Source organism: Papio anubis, chromosome 12 (assembly GCF_008728515.1).
Source record: "Papio anubis isolate 15944 chromosome 12, Panubis1.0, whole genome shotgun sequence".
Classification (NCBI taxonomy): domain Eukaryota; kingdom Metazoa; phylum Chordata; class Mammalia; order Primates; family Cercopithecidae; genus Papio; species Papio anubis.
The window spans coordinates 95,775,618-95,799,497 of record NC_044987.1 but is presented as its reverse complement, the minus strand read 5'-3'; the positions used below and the strand labels follow the sequence as shown (position 1 = coordinate 95,799,497).

Here is a 23,880-nt window from a genome sequence, read left to right as displayed (position 1 = left end):
TTGAAGTTAGATACTAAATATAGAACCAGAGAGCCCTTAAAACATCTCTAAACTCCTTAACCAATGCAAGTGCCCAATCTCCAAGTTTTCTCCCATTTACCAGGAGCCCCCAGGCTGCAAAGGCCAGGAGAGAAGACAGACTGCTGAGGATGACAGGAAGTGTTCCCCAGTGAGACTAACCTGAACTGGATAAAATATTGCCTGCAGGGTAGGGAGAGTCTCAGTGAAGAAGTGGTCCCAGACTTCAGCCAGAACCTCAATGCGATTTTCACCTACAAGAGGGCGAGAAGATGGGAAGGGAGGAAGAAAGAAAAGAATTTGTCATTATTTGTAGAAGAGGCCAGAAGACAGTTCCACATAAAATGTCTAAGTTGCACATGCTAACAAACTTGCAGCCAGGAGCTATTAAAGCCCAGAGAGCAGAGGTGTGGTACTGCAGGATCTTCATTCCAGGCTAAGACCAACAGAAATTCTCAGGGCAGAAATATATTCCATCTCACAAGGATGCATGCATTGATCTTAGCTCACTGGTCTTACTAATAAGTAATCTAAACTTACCAGTCTTCACTAGTAAGACTCTGAATGGGAGACGCAGCATTAGGTGTGGGGAGGGAAGAGAGCGCATTACTTACATTTGATCTATAAGGTGTTACTATAGTAAATGTAGGACTGGGTGGGAAAATCCAACGGAAAATATGCAAATATGCCTTTCCATCCTCCAATCCAGAAAAGGGAGCTGACATCTTAGAATGACACAGTAACTGTTATCACATGAATGGTTACAACATTATCCAGCACAATGCTAGTTTACTTACCTATAAGATATCTCATGACTAGGCTCTAATACCCCCGCTTTACAGGCTCAGAGAGGCCAACTAACTGCCCCAAAGTCACACAGCTCAAAGGCAGAGCTGTGATTCCAGAACCCATGCTCTTGGCCAGGCTAATCCAGGAAGATCATGCGCACAGCTATATAATGTTTTGTTTTCTTACTCATTAAGACACTGGGCTTATTCTGGATTTCAGCTGTCAATGGAGAGAGGCAGAAAGAGGATCTGGAAACTGTTTTCTCCACCCACTTCTTTACAGTAACTGGGAGGGCAGCATTCTCTGAAAAGGCCTTCTGCAAAACACAGCACCTGACTCCTGATGCTGTCCCTACTTACTCCCAGGATGAGGAAGCCTAAGCTACAGCCAAGTGTCCCTGCTACCCCAGGCTGGAGCACACAGGTCACCCAATACCATCGGAAGGCTGTGTGAGGAACTCTGCACCTCCAGGAAAGACGGGCCCTGGCAGAGAAGGGCCTGCATAGCACTTGCTGTTTAATGACCTAGATATCAGAGCTGATATTGGTCACTGCCTCAGCTCATCCCAGGCAGAGAAACTGGGTCAGCCAAGATTAGACACTGAGAGACACATTTGGCAAGACACTGCCAGTTCCACTGAATAAATCTTGAAAGATTCATTTGGCACCGTCTATTAATTTAATGGGCAATAAAAGCAGTGGCTGGGGGGAGAGAATAGAACAAGGGCATGACTAGTAGCCAGCAGGTCCAAAGATGTGCAGATTTTGAAAGGTCAGGGTGAAATTCACAGGGGGAAAATGCAAATCCAGGGCACCCTCAACTTTCCTGTGCAAACCACTGATCACACTTTATTGGAACGGTTTATTCACTTCTTCTCTGTCTTGTCACTGGAATGGGAGTGGGAATGGGGCCCTGTCTGTCTTGCTCATCACTATATTACTAGTGCTAAGGATGGTGCAGCCACTTCAATAAATCAGTCTTTTAAAAGCTTTGCTTGAATGGATGGAAAGCGCCAAGTGTATAAATTTTTGCAGATACTGGGACTGGTGAGTAGAAGGAGGTTACCATTTAACCCAAATATGGGACAGTGTGGAACAGGACTTAATAGTTAGCATGAACATTTTCCTTTGCTCCTAGGATAAAGAAAACCTGAATAATATGATCTACACAGCCCAGGAGAATCCGTCTCCTCCTTCTGGGTCTCAATCCTCTTCTGTATTCCTGTTGGCCTTTGGGCTCTAATGATCTCTCTTGCAGTCACCCTTCTCTCTCATGCCACAGGGCCTTTGCATGTGCTGGCCCTTCTGCCTTGACTGCTCTTTCTCCCCCTTCTTTACCTAACCTACTTCTGTTGATCTTTCTAGTTGCAGCTTGAACATCACTTCTAGGAGAAAGTCTCTCCCCATTGGTCAAACCACTCTGCTACAGATTGTATTCTTAGTACTTGTCCTGGGTACAGTTTTATACTTGGTGATGATTTGATTCATGTGTGAGCTCCATGAGGGCCTGTAATGCTGTGATGGTTTCTCCGACTCCTGACTCCCCAGCACCTAGCAACGTACTGGCTCATAGTAGATAATCAAATAAACATTTGATTGAAGCAGTCAGTATCCTCTTTCAAATGCAGGCTATGCTGTTAGCCTGCAGGGAGGAGGAAGGGGAAGTCTAAAAGGACCATCTCACATACTGAGTCATCCTGGTTCCTAGAACCAAGGTGAACTCCAGCACCTGGATAATGTACCCCAAATGGTAAAAGGTGACTCCAGCTTCTCTGTTGATGTCCCTTATCTTAAGCTTCTACAACCAAGACAAGCAGAGGCCCTCTTGATCTGAAGGAAGGGAAGAAGAGAGAACCTTGCAGGTTGGCACTGGTGCCTACTTACTCCCCCTTTCAGTGCCAAGACAGGATGCTCATTGACACACAAGGTAATTCTGCAACCTAGCAGCAGTAAGACGCCTCCCAAGAACCCAGGTCTAATTGCTGGCTGCAAACTTCAGAGAGTAATGGAGGTTTTGGAAAGTGTTCAGAGAAGAACATCAGACAGACACAGACACAGCAACAGGGCAGCCCTGGGGGAGAAAGAGTTAAAGAACACAGGTGCCTTCCCTTCCAGAAACAGCCCATAAGTCAAGGACTTAGCTCCCTGCAAAAATGAAGGGGGTTGGATGGATGGTTCTAGATGACTGTCCTATACATCTGCCCTCTAATGTAACACAGCAGTTTAGGTCACCAGAAGTATGTAGGTAAGTGTCAGAAACTTCCTAAGACTCAAGGTCACTAAGGCTCTAGAAAAGATGAACTTAACATGGCATCTTCTGCCCACAAAAGAGCAACAGGTGGGTATGAACAGCCACCTGTCTTTTCTGCAGCAGTAAAGAAGGGGTGTGTATATATAGACATGTAAGTAGCTAAGCAGAGATGTCAACAAAGAGGAGTTTGTTCAGTGACTGGACATATCATATTAATTGTTTTCAAACTTTGTTTTATAGCAAGAGAATCCTTTTATTCAAACAGAATTTTTCTTGGAGTTCTAATACATAAAATTAAACAGTAGAGATGCCTGGTTGAAGATGGCAGAGTCCCTTAAAGGCTCCCCACATGCCCATTCACTGTACAGAAAAGGCCCCAACACCAGAACTCCGGGACCAGAAGAGACTCAGAGAGAATACCCCAGGCCTGGTGCTCTCAGGCCACGCCAGGGCAGGGGCATAGAATGTGGGATGAACTTTGTTCATCCTGTCTAGCCCCATTTCTGAGTTTTCACTCTGAGTGTATCTATGATGAGGGTTATTCGGGTGAGAGACATTCAACTTCCCCTTTTAAGGGCACTTGAACCTCTGGTTTTATTCAGTATCTTTTTCATAGAGCTGTTTTTCCACATTTCCAGGAGCTTGTAATAACTCCTCAGATAACATACATACAATTTATGTGACTAGGGACAATGTTTCTTTCCCCTCCCTTTACCAGGCAGTTGTCTTCCACATTTTTGTACTAGCCTGACTCCAAAATGCAAAAGAGGGCCGGGCACAGTGGCTTATGCCTATAATCCCAGGTGGGTGGCAAGCTAAGATCAAGTCCTACTTTGGTGGGAGCTAAAAGTAGCCCTTGGTAGAGTCATGGGGTTGACCAATTCTTGCCTTTGGAACCTGTCTCCATCTCCATTCAGTTCCTTTCTCTCCTGTCAGTTGGACTTTAAAATCCAAGATCAAGAAATTTCCCTTTGTCTATCAAATCATACCCTATTGAGTGAGTACCTGCTTAGCCTAATGTCCCCCAAATGGACAGGACTCCTCTATGACTCCCCAGAAATATTACAAAGGTCTGTAGGAAATAGCTCGGGGCAGACCAGAGGAAATAGCATGGAGGATTCACAGAGTAACTTAGTCCTTCAAAAGAGACCCCTAGCCGGCATCCCATTAAACAAACAAACAAAAAAACAAACAAACAAACAAACCAAAAAAAAAAAACAACGGAGACCTGAACAAGCTCTCCAAAGAAACCACCCCATCCCACTACATTTCTCTGAAACACAGTTCTGACTTGCAAAGCTGTGAGTAGCTGACTCAAATGAAAGTGCTGCCGCCTAGGTAGGAAGGAAATGGACAGGGTGAATCACTCGATTGGAGTCTGTCACTTCTGGACAGAAGCATCTCAGCTGTTCAGACATCAAAGGCTGAGTCACAGAGGCCCCAATCTATCAGGGCTGTCTTGTACTTGCCTTCACACAGCTTGATCTTCTCCTCCACAAAGAACAGTCCTTTTGCAAGAAGCTGGTTCTGCCAAAAGAGAACAAAGAACATAAGAATCTGGGCAACTCTAGAGCGTGAGTGATGAACCCTCTTCCACTTCCAGTGGGCAAGGGCACAGAGTTCTAGGCACTTGTGTTCTAGCCATGCCTCCGAGTTTAAGAAGCCTTTTCTCCTCTTGGAAGGCCAAGGCTTCAGGAGAAGACAGTAAGACTTCCCATAGCAAAAGAGCGAGTGAGATAAGAGACAACCCCAACCGCCACCTTCATCCCTCAGACCAGGAAAAAGGCATGACACAAGCTTGAATGAATTCGCTATTGTTGACACCCAGTGTCCTAGAGGCCCTTAGTGATCTAAACTCACAAAAGGGAGCACTGAGGCAATGGGAAACTATGCAGAAATAACAGATTTAAAAAAACATAAATTTAGGGCTTCTCACACTAGCATGAAAGAGACCGCGTGCAAAATCTTAAGCAGCAGTGAATATGCATCTGTCGATGAATGTGCACGTGGGAAACTGTGGAAAGAGAAAAGTAAAGTCTTCTTGCAACTGCAACTAACAATTATTGAGTGTCCTGTCTACATCATAAGCTTTATATCCTTCATCTCATTTAATTCAGTCCTATCAAGTTGGTGCTACTGTCCTCACTTTACTGATGGTCAGTGAAGAGACTTGCTCAAGAGAGATAGACCTGGTCTTCTTGAGTCTGTAAGCCATGTTCTTTCCACTCCACTTCACTGCCTTCCAGCAAGTCTTCCCACCCAGACCCCTTTCTTCTCTTGAAAGGCTACAGCTGGCCCCCTAAGACATGGAGCAGCCTCTCTGCAAGTCACAGAAGCTCAGAGATCAATGATGGGCTGGTGTCTTTACACTCATGTTACATTGTTAGATTAACAAGGCCTATGATTATGGGAGAGGCAGCTGCAAAGGTGATAATGTGTCTTACCAAAGGACCTAATGCATTCTTTAGCCTTCTCCTTTATAAAACCCTAGACCCTATTGCAATGATAAAAGAAGCATATGGAGCAGAGTGGAAAGAACTTGGGTATCAGTTCAAGTTCCAGTCAGCTACATTCTAGCTGTGCGATTTTGTATTTAATTTCCCTGAGTCCCAAGCTCTTCCTCTGTAAAATGGCATACTATCAATACCATAACATTCTTCATTATAATCATTATAAACACATTAATCATTATAAACATGATTAATCACTATAAACACATACACACAGTATTTTATGTCCTTAGTAATCAGCATTGGTGGTAGCTATAGTAATAACTGCTATCTCAGCCCAACTTCACAAAAGGAGTGGGAGGCCGAAAGTCAGTAGTGAATGGGCCTTTATAAAATGTACTAATAGGACATTTTATCAAAGGTACTATCCCATTTCTGTGATGGATACACATTAAGCAAATTCACAGTCCTATTAGGATTTACAAAATACGACCTAATTAGAGAAAGTAACTGGTCACCATGTAGTTCTTTTTGAGACGGAGTCTTGATCTGTCACCCAGGCTGAAATGCAGTGGTGGGATCTTGGCTCACTACAACCTCTGCCTCCCAGGTTCACGCAATTCTCCCACCTCATCCTCCCATGTAGATGGGATTACAGGCACCAGCCACCATGCCCAGCTAATTTTTGTACTTTTTTTCACCATTTTGGCCGGGCTGGTCTCGAACTTCTGACCTCAAGTGATCTGCCCACCTCTGCCTCCCAAAGTGTTGGGATTACAGGCGTGAGCCACCACACCCAGCCACCATGTAGTTTCAAGATGGCAGCTAGGACACCAAATCAAAATTACAGTGACACCATATAGGAATACACCAACTTCGTTAAAGAAAAAAAAAAAGCAATTCCTTCACAAAGAACTGTGAAACACACAGGTAATAAAGACAAAGCCCTAACCTGTTCTGTAGCTTCCAGCCAAGTTCATGAACCCCAGCTGGGTCATGGTAAGACTTTCTGGGTCAGAAAGCAAGAAAATACCCCAGCACCAAATTGACATCTTGTGACAGCTGAGCTGGACATGAGTGGTCTGTGGAGGTATGTTCAGATGGCAACCACTCCACTGAATACTTCTGAGCACAAATCTCAATTGTGCCCTGCAGTCTCTGCCTGGCTGGTCCCTTACACCTAGCCCAGGCAAGGTTCTCAGAACGTCCCCTTAGCATTCTGTGCACGGGCTCCTGAACGCCATTCTTCTCAGCACCTCTAGTGTCAACACTGATGTCCCAGGCTTCTATTAAAACAACTTTCTTAACCCTCCCTAATTTCACATTTCTGAAATCCACCTATAGAGGTAATAGAGATCGCCTCTGTGATGCAATTTTCATCATGTTGTTCTATCACTATAATTATCTACATGGAGGGAGGATGGGGGAACTGAGGCATGGACAGAAATAAAAACCTAGTCCAGGTGATAGCGTGAGTTAACAGAAATTAATTCAAACCATTCATCTGTTAGAATTTTAGGTCCTTAGGAGTGAGGGCATGTCTTATTTTAGTTAATATCCTTGGCTCCTGGTATAGTACCTAGAACATAGTAGGTACCTAAGAAATATTTACTGAATATATATACTATTTTAGTGATAAAAATCATTTTTTATTTTTAAGAAGTCAAGATAAAAGACAGAATATTTTTAAGAAGAATAAGTGCTATAGGGTCCCTAAGTTTGTTGCCATTTTCTTCATTTGAATTAGAAAATCATTTGAAAATTACATTGTCCATATCTTATGGAATAAACCTTAAAACATGGCCTGGATTTTCCTTTCTTCTCCTTTCAAGGTCTTCTCCCTTCAAGGAGCCATTAGGAAAAAAAATCTTTTTTATATATTTTCAAGGAAAAGTAATTATTCCTATATTATGGAGAAATGATAAAGAAAATACTCCTTTAAAACTTCTCACAATACACAGCATGGAAATTCTACAGCTTAGACCAAAATAAGAGAAACACAAACTTGAGGTTAGAAGGGGTCTTAAGAATCATATAGACATTCTCTCCTCTCCCCAGTCCTATGGTCAAAACCAATTGGTCACACACATTTTAATGATATTTAGTGGATCCATTTCCATTTTCCAGGAGGCTAACGTACCTTTCTCAAAGGTATCTTGAAAATCCTTATATAACTTCCTGCTCCCAGGAGTCTGTAGATTTTACTCTTACCTTATAGTTGTATAAACTGAGGCTAGAAGTAGGGTCTCCCTCTCCACAATTCCAATAAAAGACATGAGAGTGAGGCTCAGTCTCTCTACTACTCACATTTTATTCAGCACACACTGTCAGAGTAAGGATCTTCTGAGTTAGCCAAGCCCCAGGCCCCTCTTCACTGGGGAACCACTGCCATCCACCCAGTGGAGGTGTGCCCCTTCATTTATGCTCCAACATCCGAGCCACAGCTGCATCTTCCAGCTTTGCTAATGGGTCTCAAACTGAACCCCAAATCTCCTCTCTAGAAAATTTGAGCCCGAAAGGGTCTTGCATTCTTAAGGGCCTTGTACTCTGAAGGCCTCCACTTGTGGTTGGGTGCTCTGCAGTTGCCATCTTTGATTCTTAGTATTTTTATCTTTGAATTTGTGTTTTCTAAGTGAACATGCACTGGCATCTAAAGCCTCAGCTCACTCATGGTCCTGCCTCCTCACCACCTCCCCAGGAGGGATTTTCAGGCACCTACACCTCACCCCTGGTGCCTGGGCTCCATCACCAGTGTCACCCTACTCCCAAGGTGCTGACGGAGTCATGTTGGTGGCCTCCGCACCTGTACAGGGAGAGTCAGGACTGGGCATGCGCCCTGCAATGTCTTGGGGAGAGGCATAGTGCCAGCCATCCTGCACTCCCTGGACTGGCAGTGCTGCAGTGCAATTGCTGCTGACTCAACGGGGACCTCTCACCCACCCTCCATCTAGGTACCAAGAGTGCCCAGTGCAGACGTGCAATCTCCTGGGGACCCCTGCCCACTATGAGCTGCAGTGGCAGGCCCGTGGGAAGGGGAGATTGGCATCCCTACACCGGTCTGGTTAGTAGAGTTATTTTAGAAGAAGCCAGGGACACCACTGTTGACATTAGAGGTGGTGAGAAGAATGGCATTCAGGAGTCCTTGCACAGAATGCTGAGTACCCACATGTTCCTTCTGGACTGGCTTCTGCAAATTATGAAGCTCACCCTGTCACTTCACCTAAAGATATGCCAACTTAACATCTGTGGGGCTTAAGCCTGCTCAAATGGGTTGAAGGCGGGGCGAAACCCAGCCTTGGCTCAGGCAGCCATCTTGCATTGTGTGTTCTTCCTAAGTGTCCAGTCTTCCTGGACCTCACCTCACAGTATTCCCATCTCCTGACGAATGCCTGACTCCAGAAGTTTCTGAATGTTTGCTGGCTGCTGAGCTGTAGTGATGGAGCTGTATGGTAACAGAGCTGGAGAAGGCCCAAGTTTCTCTTGTCCTACTCCTTGCCTGATGGCACCAACCCCACCACCTCCCCAGGCGGAAGACTAAGCCAAAAACAGTTACTAAATAGTAACCACCCAGGAAGCAACTTGGGACTTGGAACTGGGCCCACTGTTACTTAATGCATCCTCTCCCCACCCGATACATGAACTTGGACACAGTCAAGTCGCACTCTAATGAAGTGGCAGAGGACATGGAAGTGAAAAAGAAAAACAGCTGACATATCTATTTTTCCTAAGACATAGAAAAATGGGCTGCAAACAGAAAAATGAGGCTTAGCTAGGAAAAATGTCAACAAGATGTTTGGGGAAAGGCATCTAAAACCACCAGTCTTCAATGGACAGGAAAGACCCGGGCTCCTCCCGGGTCATCGCAGAGAGCGAGTTGGAGGAGTGGGCAGAACAGAGCAGAGGGTGGCCGTGGGTGGTGTGGGGCTACCAATGATGCATGCCTCCTGCCAAGCAGGCACCTTCCCAACCCGGTGGGAGGGACCCAGATGAGATGGGTCACCAGGGAGAACCCCATCTTCCCAGCAGGAAGAACTTTCCACGGAGACCAGGAAGCAGGAATTCTGTAAATGCTAAGCTGCTAGATACCGTCCCTTTTAATGTTTTAGGGGTGATGATAATGGCAGTAAGAATGCCAGTGGAGTCAGTTACTGGTTTTTACTCAGTATCAGACACTGTCTTACAGTCTTTTACTGCCTTCTCACATTTTACTTTCACCACAACCTGTCCACTTTTTACAAATAAAGAATTTGAGGCTCGAAGAAGCAACTAGCAAATGTGAGATCAGACTTTGCACCAAGGTTGGTCTGCATCCAAAGCCCAAATCTTTCCCCTATTATATTCTTCTGGTTTACTTAGCAATAGTAATAAAAATACTGATACAAATACTTATCACTTGTTGACTGCTCACGATGTAACCGGACACTTTTTATACGTCACCTCACTTAGCAACCACATCAACCATATGAAGTAGGTCCCATGATTCCACCTGGATTACTATTAAGAGAACTGATGATCAAAGAGGTTAAGTAACAAGGCTGAGGGCACACAGCTAGTCAGTGTTCTAACAAGGATTAGAACCCAGATCTACTGGTAGAAGGGCTGGTGCTTTTAGACATCATGCTTTCCTGCCTTAGAGAGGTTTCTTATGTCCTTGCCCAGAGAAGAAAGCAGATGGGATCCATTACAGATTCAGATACTGGGGCAGTTGGCTTGGCAATCTCAGGCCATGAAACTAGGTTCTGCCACAGGGCCTCCACCCAACTGGGCCTTCCTCTCGACTATCCACATTCAACATCTAGCAAGGAGAGTGCCTGGCACTCGAGTGGATTCCATTCCCAAATGAGATATTCTTTCCTACCCCAGAGGGAAAGCAGCTGTGTTGCTCTGCCTTCCCAGAACCTGTGTTAACCAGTTTCACTCCAGACATTTGCTTCCGGAGATATCAATGTCTTAGAAGGTTCCCGTTGTTGGCATAAACCCAGGGCTGGAAATCATAGGCCACTTCCAGTTTTTTTTTTCTCTATGACTTTGAAAGGTTAGCCATCACCTCTAATGATGTGTACATCTCCTGTGAACCTGGAAGCTTTCCTAGATAAACAACAAAGCCTTACAAACACAACTTACTCCCAGGCCCAGAGAATTCCTAATAAGCCAATGTTGGTGTGTGTAAGTGTGATGAGACTCACGAGAAGTCCCCAAATGGAGACTGAAGAAGTGGAAACTCGGTGCTAATACTAATTCTTCATTTAGCACTGTTTCAGCCATAATTCAAGGGTGAATTGGGGCTTTCAAAAGGTTATGTTTATAAGGAAGAAGGAAGACAGTCCATGTCTGATTTGCTGAACACTCAAAACAAAAACAACAACAAATAAAGTAAACCTGGAACTCCTCCTGCCTGGGTTTTTGGGATTTTTTTCCTGGGGATTCCTTGAGGGCATTTAAATATAATCCAAGAGATTTTTCTTCTGTGGCCAGATGACCTGGGCTGGGTCTTCGTGCCACCATTTACTAGCTGTATGTATTTGTATCTTAGACAAATAACCCCCATCTCTGAGCCTCAGTGGCAGCATCTGTAAAAGGGGGATACGTAATAACACAACCATCCTCATCAGTCCTCAGGAGGAATAAATGAGTTAGCCCAGGAGAAATGCTGAAAGCATTGCTAGACTTGAGCATGCCTCACAATCACGCAGGACTCATCAAAACGCAGATTGTGGCTGGGTGCGGTGGCTCACACCTGTAATCCCAGCACTTCGGGAGGCTGAGGCAGGTGGATCACCTGAAGTCAGGAGTTCAAGACCAGCCTGACCAAGATGATGAAATCCCGTCTCTACTAAAATTACAAAAATTAGCCAGGCATGGTGGGGTGTCCCTATAATCCCAACTACTCAGGAGGCTAAGGCAGAAGAATTGCTTGAACCTGGGAGGCGGAGATTGCACTGAGCCAAGATCGTGCCATTGTACTCCAGCCTGGGTGACAAGAGTGAGACTTTGTCTTAAAAAAAAAACAAACAAAAAAAAACACAGATTGCTTGGGCCCCAACCCCAGAGTTTCTGATTCAGTTAGAATTTGCTTCTCTAACAGATTCCCAGCTGATACTGAAGCTCCTGGTTCGGGGTCCATACTTTGAGAACCTTCAGCTTGGAACAATGCCCAGCATGTACGTGCTTGAAAATGTTAGCTGTCATTACCATCATCATTAATTCTGTTTTCCTTATAGCTCTTAAAGAGCTTCAGAGAAAGTCACCTTATTGCTTTCCATATTGAACAAAAATTTCTGGACGCTTCCAACTCAGTTTCTACTTCTCATGCCCACTGAATCACTGAGTGTTTCCACTATTTTAATACCACATTGTTTCCAGCATCTGCTCCTACCTTTTATGCCTCCCCCATCAATGCCCTAAGCCTGGCTCCTGCTATTCCTTTCTCATCTACAATGAATCACCAAATTCCATACAGAGTGAGTTCCTGCAAATACATACTCATGTAGAATACCACACTTCCATGATTCAGGAGGAATTCTGTCCCCCCAGAGCTTGAAAGGATTATGAAATCCCTAATTACACCTCATCTTCAGAGCTCATTTTTGGGTGATATAGTTTCAGCCTTTGGTACCCATGTGCTCCTTTCTTCCACAACTGATGTGCAATTACCTGAGTCCAATGAGCATAAAGATTTGCCACTTCTGCAAGCCTATCGATTTTCATCTTTATCTCAATTATATTACGACCTGTGGTCATCAATTTCAAGATCCATTTTTTCCGCATAAACTCATAAAGTATGATACAGTACAATCAAAATACTCAACTAATTGCACAAAATTCAAATAATTGCTAAGGAGATTAAAAACAGCAAAGCTGCTGAAAAGTGACCTCTGGCAGGCAGCGAGCTCCACAGTGAGTAGCCCAAGACACCCAGGGATGCTTCTCGAAGCCCCCAGTCTGGCTCCACCTCATTCTCACCCCTCACGGTGGCCAGTGGGAGCTTCTAGGCCACCCCAAAGCTTACAGATTCCACAATGCTGTTCTTCTCTAAGTACTGGCCAAATAAAAAAAAATGCAACCTCTAATGACCTCTCACCTAAAAACATAACTTCTCCTCTGTCTTCTCACCAGATCCCCGTTCCACTTGTTCAAAGCCCCCCTGTGTGGATAGGCCTCAATTTTACCTTGAAAGAAGGGTGTATGTGGAATTCCTTTTACTACTCTCTGTTCACCCAATTAGCTCTTTTCCCATTTTGGGAGTCCTGCTTGTTAGAGAAGCCTGTCCAGCTGATCAAAGAACAGCTGAAACTTCTGTCTCCTCCTCAATTTGGATTTAGAAATCACAAAAGTTACCTTCACCACTCTTGATCTTCTCTCCATCCAGCTTGCCAAGAATCCTCAGAAGTCCTATCTTTGTTCCCACAAAGTATAATTGCTTTTTCTGGGCCTGATTTAAAGTCTTTGCCATCCATTCAGGTCTTCAGTTAATGCTACACTCCTTCAGCTCTCTGCCATATGCTGTAAACTCTAGGGAAAACTGACCTCCTGGGACTCTTGCAGATATTAGCAGCAAATGGAAAAATAAATATATATGCATACATGTGCACACACAAATGCATCTCAAACATTACCACGTATCCATGACCTACTGACAACTGTAGTAGCTAAGTTTCCTCTCTTCCTAGTATTAACCCATTCAAAGCCACCGACTCTAGCCTGAGTTTCTGTTATCAAGTAAAACACCAGTTCCAACAAAAGGAATTGAACTTTCTGGGCTTGGGGGAGAAGCTTATAATACACACAACAAAGCCAGTAAATACAGAATGGCAGAAAGTGCAATCTGCAAACACGCCCATGCTCTGAACCACCAAGATACCTAATTAGGTAAATAGGAAAATCCAAAACGTTTTATATCATCAGTTTCAAAAATTACAAGAAACCAATTATCCCTCAGAGCTGTCATTAGTATATAGCATTTCTCTCGGAAACCCCAATTTTCCTTCCGGGCACAATTCACAACAGAGGGAAAGGAAAAAAATCAATACTGGAAATGTCAGAGACTTTTCCGGCCAGTGCCTTATGGACGTCTCTCAGGGCTTCCACAGATCACACAGCTTGTCTTCTCTGTGTGCAGACATGAGATAAGCACAGTTTTCCTACATGATTTCTCTTGGCCTCACCCGGGGTCATTTTCATTATTTCCCACTCAGGAAAGTGGGAAATGTGTTAAGACTCACAGAATGTAAAATAAGAATGTTCGCTTTCAAAAGCAGAGCCACAGAAAGGGCTGTACGAGTGGCAAGCTCGGAGGAGCTTGACTTGAGGAGACAGACTTGACTGCTGAATGCAGATGCCTGGGCATGGCCATCCGAGCCTCTGCAGTGCAGAGCCCAGCACCCAGGAAGCTCATCTTTCACCTTTCCCAACAGCCAGAGCCATGGTTTTGGTGACTTTCCTGTCCACTCCTGGATTCCATTCCTCATCTGTCCTCAGGCCTTCCTTCTGCCCCTTTACTGGAGGAACACACTTTCTGGCATTCCTCCTGATTTTCCCTTCTGAAACGACATCTGACAGTCGAATGTGAAGGCTAAGCTCGCCTCTACAAGCCTTCCCTCTGGGACGTGCCTCCTTATATGGAGATTTCTTCTATAAAGTGAATGGTTTGAAACCAGCCCATTTTTAAGCAATACCTGGTAATGGGCTTTCCAAATCTGAGTCTCTCTTGAACCACCTGCATGACTAGGGCCAGAGCCAGGGCCACCTACGTGATTATTCTTTGCATACTATTTTTCTTATATCAATCCACTTTTTAAACACATAAATATGTTTAAAACCGAAACCATAGCAACATCATTTACACTAAGTGAAATGGAACTCAACGATCAACTCAATGCCAACAAAATAATGTTAAGAAATCCTAACTAGTCAGTGTCCCTAGCTGAAGACACTAAGTTCGAGGACTTCTCCTCCTTATTCAAACAAGAGAGATTACGAAGTCCTGAAGGAGGGGAGAGGACACCATGGTGCAACTCAAGATCGTCTCTAGCACAATCCCAAGGGTGAAAGGAAAATAAAAGAGGAGAGCAGTTTCTAACCACAAGGCCTAATGTTATTTAATGTCATTGCACGCATCACCTAAAATCATTTCAGTGATCTGTGGCAGAAAATCCCTCCCTCTCTCCCAAGAAGGTTTACTGAGTATCTACTATCTTCCAGGAACTTTGCAGGGAGTGGAGAACCAAAAGACTAAGAAAGAAAGAAAGAAAGAAAAAAGCTGTGTGCCCACATGACACTTAAAATCTATTAAAACAACAACAACAACAACAACTATATCTAGGAGAGCCTTGTTTCCAGATCAGCACCTTAAATAAACTTCTATTTAAAACTGTGAAAACCAGTCCTCGCCCCCACCCCTGGCAAGAGACTCTATTCCCATAGCAGCTTCTCTGATTAGGTTCCCGATAGGAAATGACAAGTGGTTATTAGTTTTTAAGCATCTGGCATGCTTTGTAAGCAGTATTAACCACCCCCAAAAACCTCAGGGCTTCCCAGATAAACAAGTCCCCACCCAAACACCCTTTCCTATCCACCCTAGGGGTAACCCCCAGCGCCAAAAGACAAACGACATTTAAAACCTGATTGAAACCACACCAAACCATGGAGCTTTTAAATGTCAAGGAGGACGGCAATTCAACTCAGCAGGTTTCTCCAGGACTGACTGAAAAACCACTTCTCTGTAGTTAGAATTTTAAAAAATCAATCAGTAGAGACAGCAAGAGAAGAGAATGAGGCCAAGACTGACCTTTGAGTCAAGGGCAACTGAAATGGGTCACATTTGTGACTAATTATCTCTCTCTTAATCTTTATGTTTGTCTCTCCCTGAACAGGAGCTGTCTTCCAAGCAGCTGAGACATATGACCGGATTGAATTCCAGGCTTCTGTTGGGTCTCAGTTTGTCCAGATTTAGAGGAGCTGTCCGCGTGTGCGTGTGCGTGTGTGTGTGTTTTTAAACAACTGACATGTCATTCTTTTAAAGTGCATGTAAAAGTTTAAGCTTCCTGAATCTCATAAAGAAAAATTATAAAAGGATGCCCGTACTGTTTTCAAAACCTAAAATCTCTTTAAACTGTCTTAAAAGTATGCTCTATTTGGATACAGAATAATATTGTTAACCTGAAACCAAGATGTTATGCATTGTATGCTACTTTTCCATTAAAAGAGATGGATTACACCTTAGAATAACACATAGGCACTTATATAAATTTAGTAAGCACTTATTACTGTCTTACTCTCTCTGCTAGTCACTGAGCACTTTTTATAAATAACTTATTTAGTCTTCATGACAACTCTATAAGGTTTTGTCCTATTACTGTTGTTTCACAGAAAAGGAAATACAGAGAGGTAAAGTAACTTGCTCAAGGTCACACAGCTAGTAAGTGGCTATGCTGGGCACCGAACCCAAGCACTCTGCCTCTAAAGGCTGTGATCTTGACCACTACCTTATACTGCTCCCCTACACACTATGTACAGAGTGCTTGACATGTGTTATTTCACATAAAGCATATAATAACCTTTTAAGATAAGTTGTACGTTTAGTCGCATTTTACAGATGAGGAAACCGAGGCACAGGGAGGTGAAACAGCTTGCCCACTCAGCAAATGAATGAGAAGTGGGGATTATGACTTCACTAAAGTGCTGTCCAGTCAGTTACTCCTTGTCACCCAACACTCCCCATTCCCTCTCTACCATATGACTTTGGATAGAGTCATGAAAACAGCTTGCGTCTGTGAATGAGAAACTATCCTCTGATTGGTCCTGGAACCTTAAACTCACTAGTTTTACACTAGCTTTATAGACAGGGGAGAAGTCTGACTGATCCAGACAGTGGATCCAGATGTAGTATGATTCAGGGTCCCCTGGGGGATCCCCACGGTCAAAACTATTTTCTCGATAATACTAAGCTATCTGTTTTTTTCCCTTGCATTATCCACGTGTTTACAGTGGAGTTTTCCCAAAACTACATGACATGCAATATCATTACAAATTGAAAGTGAAGCAGGTATAAGAATCCAGCTGTCTTGTATGAAGCCAGACAATGCAGACATCTCCTTACTATTTTATTCTGAGAGTTATTTTTCATAAAAATGTAATTAGCACTAGTATGTAATAGGCTTATTACTTAAATAAATTAAGATATATTTTAAAGCTCTTCAGGTTTAATTTCTATTATGGTAAAGACAGACATAAGACAAATAATGGAACCATCCATACTATTCTTTATTTTGATCCAGACAAGGATCAAAATATTTTATGAGTGTAAAGGGGTCCTGAGACCAAAATGCCTGAGAACTGCTGCATGGGACTGGGATCTCCATTAACTGCCGGGACACTCAGGCCTGGTGCCCCTCTGCAACGCACAGCACACAGCAGGGACTAGGGATATGTAATTTTGGCTGTTGAAAGAATGTCCAATTGTACAGTATTGGCCACCCCCTTTAGGTCCATGCCCCCACATGCATGGTAATGACGGATGCTCATATCCACACAGCTTACCTGAAAATAGTCTGTAATGAATGATCCAAGTTCACTCTTCAACAGCCGCCTGGAGAGAAGGGAGAAGAGAAACACCGTCAAGCGGCCCTTGATGGTACAGCTCATGGTGACAATGTGCTCACCAGTGGCATGGGGTGGGACCAGGCCTGAGAAGTTGGGGGCACTTTCTTAGGTCCTGGTCCCCCTGCCCCCATTGTTATCATGGAATTGCAGCAACGGAAATCCTAGAAGATGCGTTCCTCAGTTCACTCTGAGAAAGTAGCACTGTGAAGAGGGCAGCCAGCCACAGGAAATCCTAATTCTAGCAGAGCTGCTAGGGGCAGGCCAGGGCACCTGGCTTTATATGAAGCAAAAAGAAGAAGAGAAAGACCATCATTTTGCACTCCTCCACATTTGCAGAGCACTTTATAGTTTAAAACACATTTTTCATACATTCTTCAACCAAGGATTATAAAGTGTATGTTGGGGGGGTAGGAGTAATTATTATTCTTCCTGTACAGATTTTAAAAATTATGCCTCAGAGAGTTCCCCAAAACAAGTCAGTGGCAGAGCCAAGATTTGAACCCAGACTTTTTGCAAAATCAACATCTTTTCCCATAACTCCACCCTGTCTCTCCTCCAAATCCAGAACCCCTCCCCCGACCCTGACTTAAAATTCAACTTGGTACCATGGTTTGGGTGGTCTTACAACCCATGCCCAATGGACTGAAGCAGTCTTCAAGGTGGACCACAGCAGGGAGAACAGAGAGATTTTATTTATCCAGCAATGAAGATGTGTTGAGTGGCTCTTTATGTGTTACATGTTGTTCCAGCACCAGGAGTTCAAAGGTGAATAAGACAGACAAGGTCTCTGCTCTCTTCTTGGGGGCTGATGGATAGATAGCATGTTAATAAATACACTCACAAGATGATTTCAATGAATCTTAAGTGCTAATAAAATACAAATGGAAAATAGGGATATTGACGCCAGCTCTCCTTCTCCCTGTGACAAATAATGGAACCACCCATACTATTCTTTATTTTGATCCAGACAAGGTAAGGGAACAAAAAAACAAGAATAACTTGCTCCCCAGATCCAGTGAGTTCCCTAGGGAGTAAACCCTTCATGATTTCAAATGGTTTTCTTTACTCATCCCATTGGCTATGGTTAATAAGGAGCAAATGCTCAAGTTTCTGACAACCCTTGCTGAGGATTCACTCCCCCAAAACACGTTCACTCATGTCACTGAAGGATAAACAGGAGGTTACAGCAAGATGTTGTTTTGTGCAGAGAAAACAGGCACAATAAAATTAAGACAAAAAAAGAGAGAACCACACGATTTGAATTTCTGTGCCAGAAAAAGCCCTGGAAAACCACAAACACACGTTGAACAAAGAAAATACCTTCCTTTACCCATGACAGAAAATATGTCTCTCGTGGATGCTGCATTTTGAGGGCCAATTTAATGGCAGTCTCATGGAGGGCCACCCGGTCAACACAACCCAGGGGTTCTCCCAGATGTGGGCAGGTCTGATCCAAGAGAAGGAAGCCTTTGTCAAAAGCCACTGGACTAAGAGCAGGTTGGGCATCGCTAGTCTTTGAGGCAGAGGCTAGATGTGTCTCTCAGACAGGAAGCAGCAACCTATGGGGCAGCCTAAAGTGGATGGAGGCTTTGAAACAGGAAGAGGTAAGAAGATTGCTTCTGACCACAGGAGGGAGAAACACCTTCTAACAAAGTCTTCGTGGTCCTTGGGAAGTCTCAACGCCATAGGTGAAGAAGCCAAGCTTTGTGCACAAGTGGAAAAACAAGTCCTAACAATAGGCTACTTAGGGCACAGCGTCCCAAGGAGGTATCTTGGGTACTCATGATGCTGAGGGACTAACATGGTTCTGAGATCATATAATACGCTGTGGAATTGGTGTCCCAAGGAACCCACAGTGGGAAAACACTGTGCTCATGAAGATGCCATGGGTAAGATTGAAAAAGAAAGGGGTCGGGGTTAAGGGGGCCTTCAAGATAAAAAACTATGGACATCCTCCTGGAGAGCAGCATGGAGGAGGGATCTATGCTGGTGTTGGAATTATGAGTTTGGGCTGGATATGATTGAACCAGTAAAGGCTGCCCCAAGCATCTCACAGTGGGAGGCAGAAAAGCATCCTGATGCTACCCAGTTGAGGAATCCAAGACATCTCCTCTCCTCCTATCAGGGAGGGCAGGAAGGGGCTTCACTCTACAGGGAGGGTGGAAGCCCAGCAGCCTTACATTGCAGCCGGGGTGCAGCAAGCCACAGCCAAGGCCAGAATTCTGCAGAGGGTCCCAGGAAGAGAAGTCTAGGTAGAAATCAGCCAACAGAGCAGAAGCTAAAGAGCAGACAATGCAACTTCCAAGACAAAGACTTAGCAGAAAGGACTGTGAAGCTAGAAGCAGCTATAACAGGGGTGATGAGATGGTAATGGGGAAGAATAAAGAAGTAGAACATGAAGAGGGGCCTTCCACCATGCTGATAGTGATAACTATTTCTTTACTGAGGAGGAACCAGACGTGATGTGGTCATCTGCTTTATATACTTTAAATATAATGGTCCCTAGCCAGGTACAGTAGGAGAACCACACACTTGTCCTTTTATCAAATCTAGAATGCAAAGCCTTCTCCACTAGGTACTGTTCATAGAATTATCTGAACAGAAAAGACCTTATTGATCACTTAAGGCAAGATTCTATTGCTCTACGTGGGCAAATCAGTAAGCTACACTGCCCTTATTCCTTATAAAATCCTGCCTTCTGTCTGGGCATGATAACATGGTTAGACAGGGTCACATGTCACATATGTGCAGAGTTTTTCATTGCAGCAAAATATAGAAATCAACATAAATATGCACCAATAAAGTGCTAATAAAAAGATTATGTTCATCCTGGCAATGGAATTCTATGCAACTATTTAAAAAAGGGAGTGAAGAAGTGCTCTAGATAATGACATGAAAGATTTAAGTCATAGTAAGCAAAGAAACAATGCAAGATACAGAACAGTGTGTACATACAACAGGCTATCTTGTAAAATGGGAAGAGAAAAACAAGAATACACATTTTAGTTTACATAACATTAACACATTTGTTGGTCAATTCCACTCTTATAACTTGCTGTTCAAGTCTGTATTACTATATGAATGGGTTTCCCCATAGGCCCTTAGAATTAAAATATACAGCTCCTTGATTTTTAAACATAGAGAACACAAATACATTTTATTTATTTTTTAATTCATCAGCTGTTTTTTATTGAGACAGAGTCTCACTCTGTTGCCCAGGCTGGAGTGCAGTGGTGCCATCTCAGCTCACTGCAACTTCCACCTCCTGGGCTCAAGCGATTCTTGTGCCTCAGTTTCCTGAGTAGCTGGGATAGCAGGCACCCAACACCGCTCCCAGCTAATTTTTGTACTTTTGGTAGAGATAGGGTTTCACCATGTTGGCCAGACTGACCTCAAACTCCTGACCTTAGGTGATCTGCCCACCTTGGTCTCCCAAAGTGCTGGGATTACAGGCATAAGCCACTGTGCCCGATCCACATATGCATTTTTTAAAATCATATGTAAAAAAGTACTGGGTTGTGTGTCCTCTTCTCCATGTCTACACGTAAAGCCTTGGAGAAGCTTGAAGTTGTTGCTGGAAATTACGTAGGGCAACACAACACTTTAGCCGACCCGATTCCCTGAAGTTTGGGGAAGATGCTGTCCTGCAGACACCACATCACCAGACCCCACTCCAGTCCACAGACCTTGTACAAAGTATCCACTATTATCAACTGTGTTTCCATATGTATTTCTTATATACACATAAAGAAACTCTGGAAGAATACCCAATAAGTTATTGTTACTTATCTTCGAGGAAGAGAGAATGGAAAACTGGTTTCTGGGATACAGGGGTGGGAGACTCTACTGTATACCCTTGCTATATATGTAAAATTTTTGAACCACGTCAATACAATCCTATTCAGAAACAAATTTTTAAAATTCTTAAGTTAATAACCACCACCAAGATTATCGCAGAATGGTCAGAAGCCCGAGAAAGAATCGCAAGAGTAAATCCCTATCAAGGGCACATCAGGAAGCAGGGTGGCTACCAGCTAACAGAGAATCCCACAAGTCCTGGCAACCCACCAGTCCAGACCTGCCTCAAGCTGGTAACCCAAGAATCCTTTTTCCCAGGACTATAGAGAGTGAAGAGATGAGGAAAGGGGGCCAGGAGTCCCCAGCAGTGCTGGCTAGGCCAGCCTGTGAGCAGACCGTGGCTGAGTCATGTTGCAAATCTACAATCCATGTCTATACTCTGTTTATTCTGCTTGCATTGGTTTATAAGGAAAGAATGTTTCTGAAAAAACCTCTATCTTGTCTCAGCTGAATTGAGAGAAGGGGATTTTCCACACCTCTGTTCCAACACACCATCTCCAGTGGAACTTGGCAGACTCTTCCCCACTTAAAAGCTACCTTCCCCCATCAAAAAAAGAAGGAACTCAGAGTGGAGACCCCATTAATTAATTATTTGACTCTTAACCATTTACTGAAAACATAATGTTATGTGTTAGACACGGTGCTGGATGCCAGAAGAAAAGGATGAAACAGCTCAATGATTTCTCCTGTGCCCCACGAGAGAGTGATCTGGTCCACTCTTTTATAGGGCACAGAAGGTTCATCTTACCCAAAAGATGAGAATAAAAAATATCAAGGCATTAGATACCTAGGCCAAAATCACAATGGGACAATTCACCCTATAGCCTTACTCACGTTTACCAATTTAATTTGTAAAGGACAAGAAAGAAGAGAAAAGCTGGAGAGAGACAGCCAAATTAAAGAGGCTGTGGTTTGTGGTTCCCTAGATGCAGGAAAGATGAAAATCTTGATTCCTAACACCTAGGCCGTAAGCTCCTTGGAGGCTCAGGCCTAGAATCTGGCAGCCTCCCTTCCACTTTTCCCGCTCTATCCTAGGGTTGCTGCCCTGTCAACAGAAAAGCAATTACTTGTTAGAACAAACATCATCATAAGGAATAATAAACAAATTGCTCTTAGGATGGAACCCGGCATTTTTCTCCAATTAAAGTTTATTGAGCACTTACTGGGTGCTGGAAACCACTGTCAACAATGTAGGCGTTCCCACATTTAAGCCTAAAACAGAACTGTAAGCAGCAATAATAGCCTCACTTTTAATACACAAGGAAACTGTCCCGAGCAAGCACAGGCCAGAGATAACATGTGTCTTGTTGCGATCAGGGAGCCCAGAGCTGCCTGGCTCTGCATCCTGGCAGCCACTTAGTAGCTGTTGTTAGCAATGACCTGGGAAAATTCACTGGTTCTTCATACTTCAGTTTCCTCACCTAGAATGTGGGGAGGATAAGGATACCTACTTCATAGGATTACTGCACAAGTAAAATGGGTTAATCCTCATCAAATTGCTAGAACGCTGCCTGGCCCACAGCAAGGCTTGGCAAGCATGAGCTGCTATGATTTCACCCAGGACTCTGAATCCCAGGGTCTTGAAAACTCCAGCCCACTGCTTCTCAGCATCTTCCTACAAGTACAGCCACGCTAGCATTTCCTATGCCTGGGATTGAGGACCCAGGAGAAATTCATAAAGTGGGTAATATGTTAGGTAGGGCCAGACCAGCTGATGAAAGGATAAGAAGGTAGGAAGGTGGAGGCAGACTTTTGGAGAAGAGAATTGCCGGGACATGTAATTGACATGAAGGCAACCCCTCAGCCTCAGCAGCCCCCATATGCCATCTGTTTCACATACTGGACTTCCATGCCTGGTTTCATTTGAAAACAGAATTCTACTGCTACCAACCCCCACCACAAGCCACTGAGCTAGAAAAAGGGAAGCCGGGAACTGAGTGTAATGTGAAGGGGACACTTACATGGGGCCTGACCAAAATGAGAAACTGGGTGTGAAGTTCAGCCAGAAGCCAAAAGGAGGCATAATGGGGGAAAAAATGGGGAAGCACTGACTGGTCTACATGATCTCACCCTTTCTCCCTCCCAGGCTGACCAGCTGAGGCACCACCCCAGTTGACAGGATTTCCTGTTATTACACAGACCTGCGATCTCACGCCTCACCGTCTTGTCAACTCAACTTCCCACTCCTGTGGGCTTAAAGGTAAAGGAGGCATTACTAAAAGCTGGAGTCAAGCTGGTGGAGAGGCGCAGGGACAGCAGGATGGCAGCAGAGTAGGCAAGCATGGAAGTGACAGAGGGAAATCACCTCGGACAGAGTCAGTCTGCCTTGCACACAGAGAAAGACCAAAGGCGGCAAAATCCCTCTCCTTGTCCCAACTCTCCTCCCACATGAGGTTAAAGACCCAACTCTCTTCCCACATGAGGTTAAAGAGGATGAGGCAGCTTGCAAGAAGTGCTGCAGGTTAGCCAAGATGAGTTGGAATAACCATATCAGTAGTTAACATTTCTGTGCCGTTTGGCAAGTAGGGGTTCCCTAGCCCTGCACCCTGGCCCTTTGGCGAGATCCGCCCAGACCACCTCAAGATCCAGGAACAGCAGAGGTCCTCCAGAGTCCTGTGCCCAATGCTGTAGCCGGTCAGTGCCCATCCAGCCTGATTGCTGAATGTCCTGATATCACCCACCTCACTTCTGCGATAGGATATGTTTCAAGGAGACAGCTTCTATTAAGTCGGAACAGACAGAAAGACTCCCTCCCCTTCTCTGGTCCATTCCATGGGAACCCATGGGAGGTGGTATCCTTGACTAAGGACATGGAGTACTCCCACCTTTTGGGTGTCTGCATCCTAGTGGGTGGCAATGGGAACAGTGAGAAACATGGGAGGAAACTGACAAAGAGCATTTATTGAACTCCTAG

The 23,880-nt window shown here is 44.2% G+C and overlaps 1 protein-coding gene across 24 annotated transcripts in view; it reads right to left on the bottom strand.

Annotated features, from left to right (window-relative positions):
• The window catches only part of PRR5L (proline rich 5 like), a 246,468-nt gene that overhangs the window by 100,303 nt on the left and 122,285 nt on the right, over positions 1–23,880 (bottom strand). For all 24 annotated transcript variants that reach the window (XR_002517341.2, XR_002517342.2, XM_031653940.1 and 21 more), the window contains 3 exons: positions 17,046–17,094; positions 4,527–4,584; positions 181–272 (listed from right to left, as the gene is read on the bottom strand). Coding sequence is in view for 22 of the 24 variants with exons in the window: in XM_031653940.1 (XP_031509800.1) it covers positions 181–272; positions 4,527–4,584; positions 17,046–17,094 (199 nt within the window). In the remaining 2 variants the exon portion in view is untranslated. The remainder of the gene's footprint in view (positions 1–180; positions 273–4,526; positions 4,585–17,045; positions 17,095–23,880) is intronic.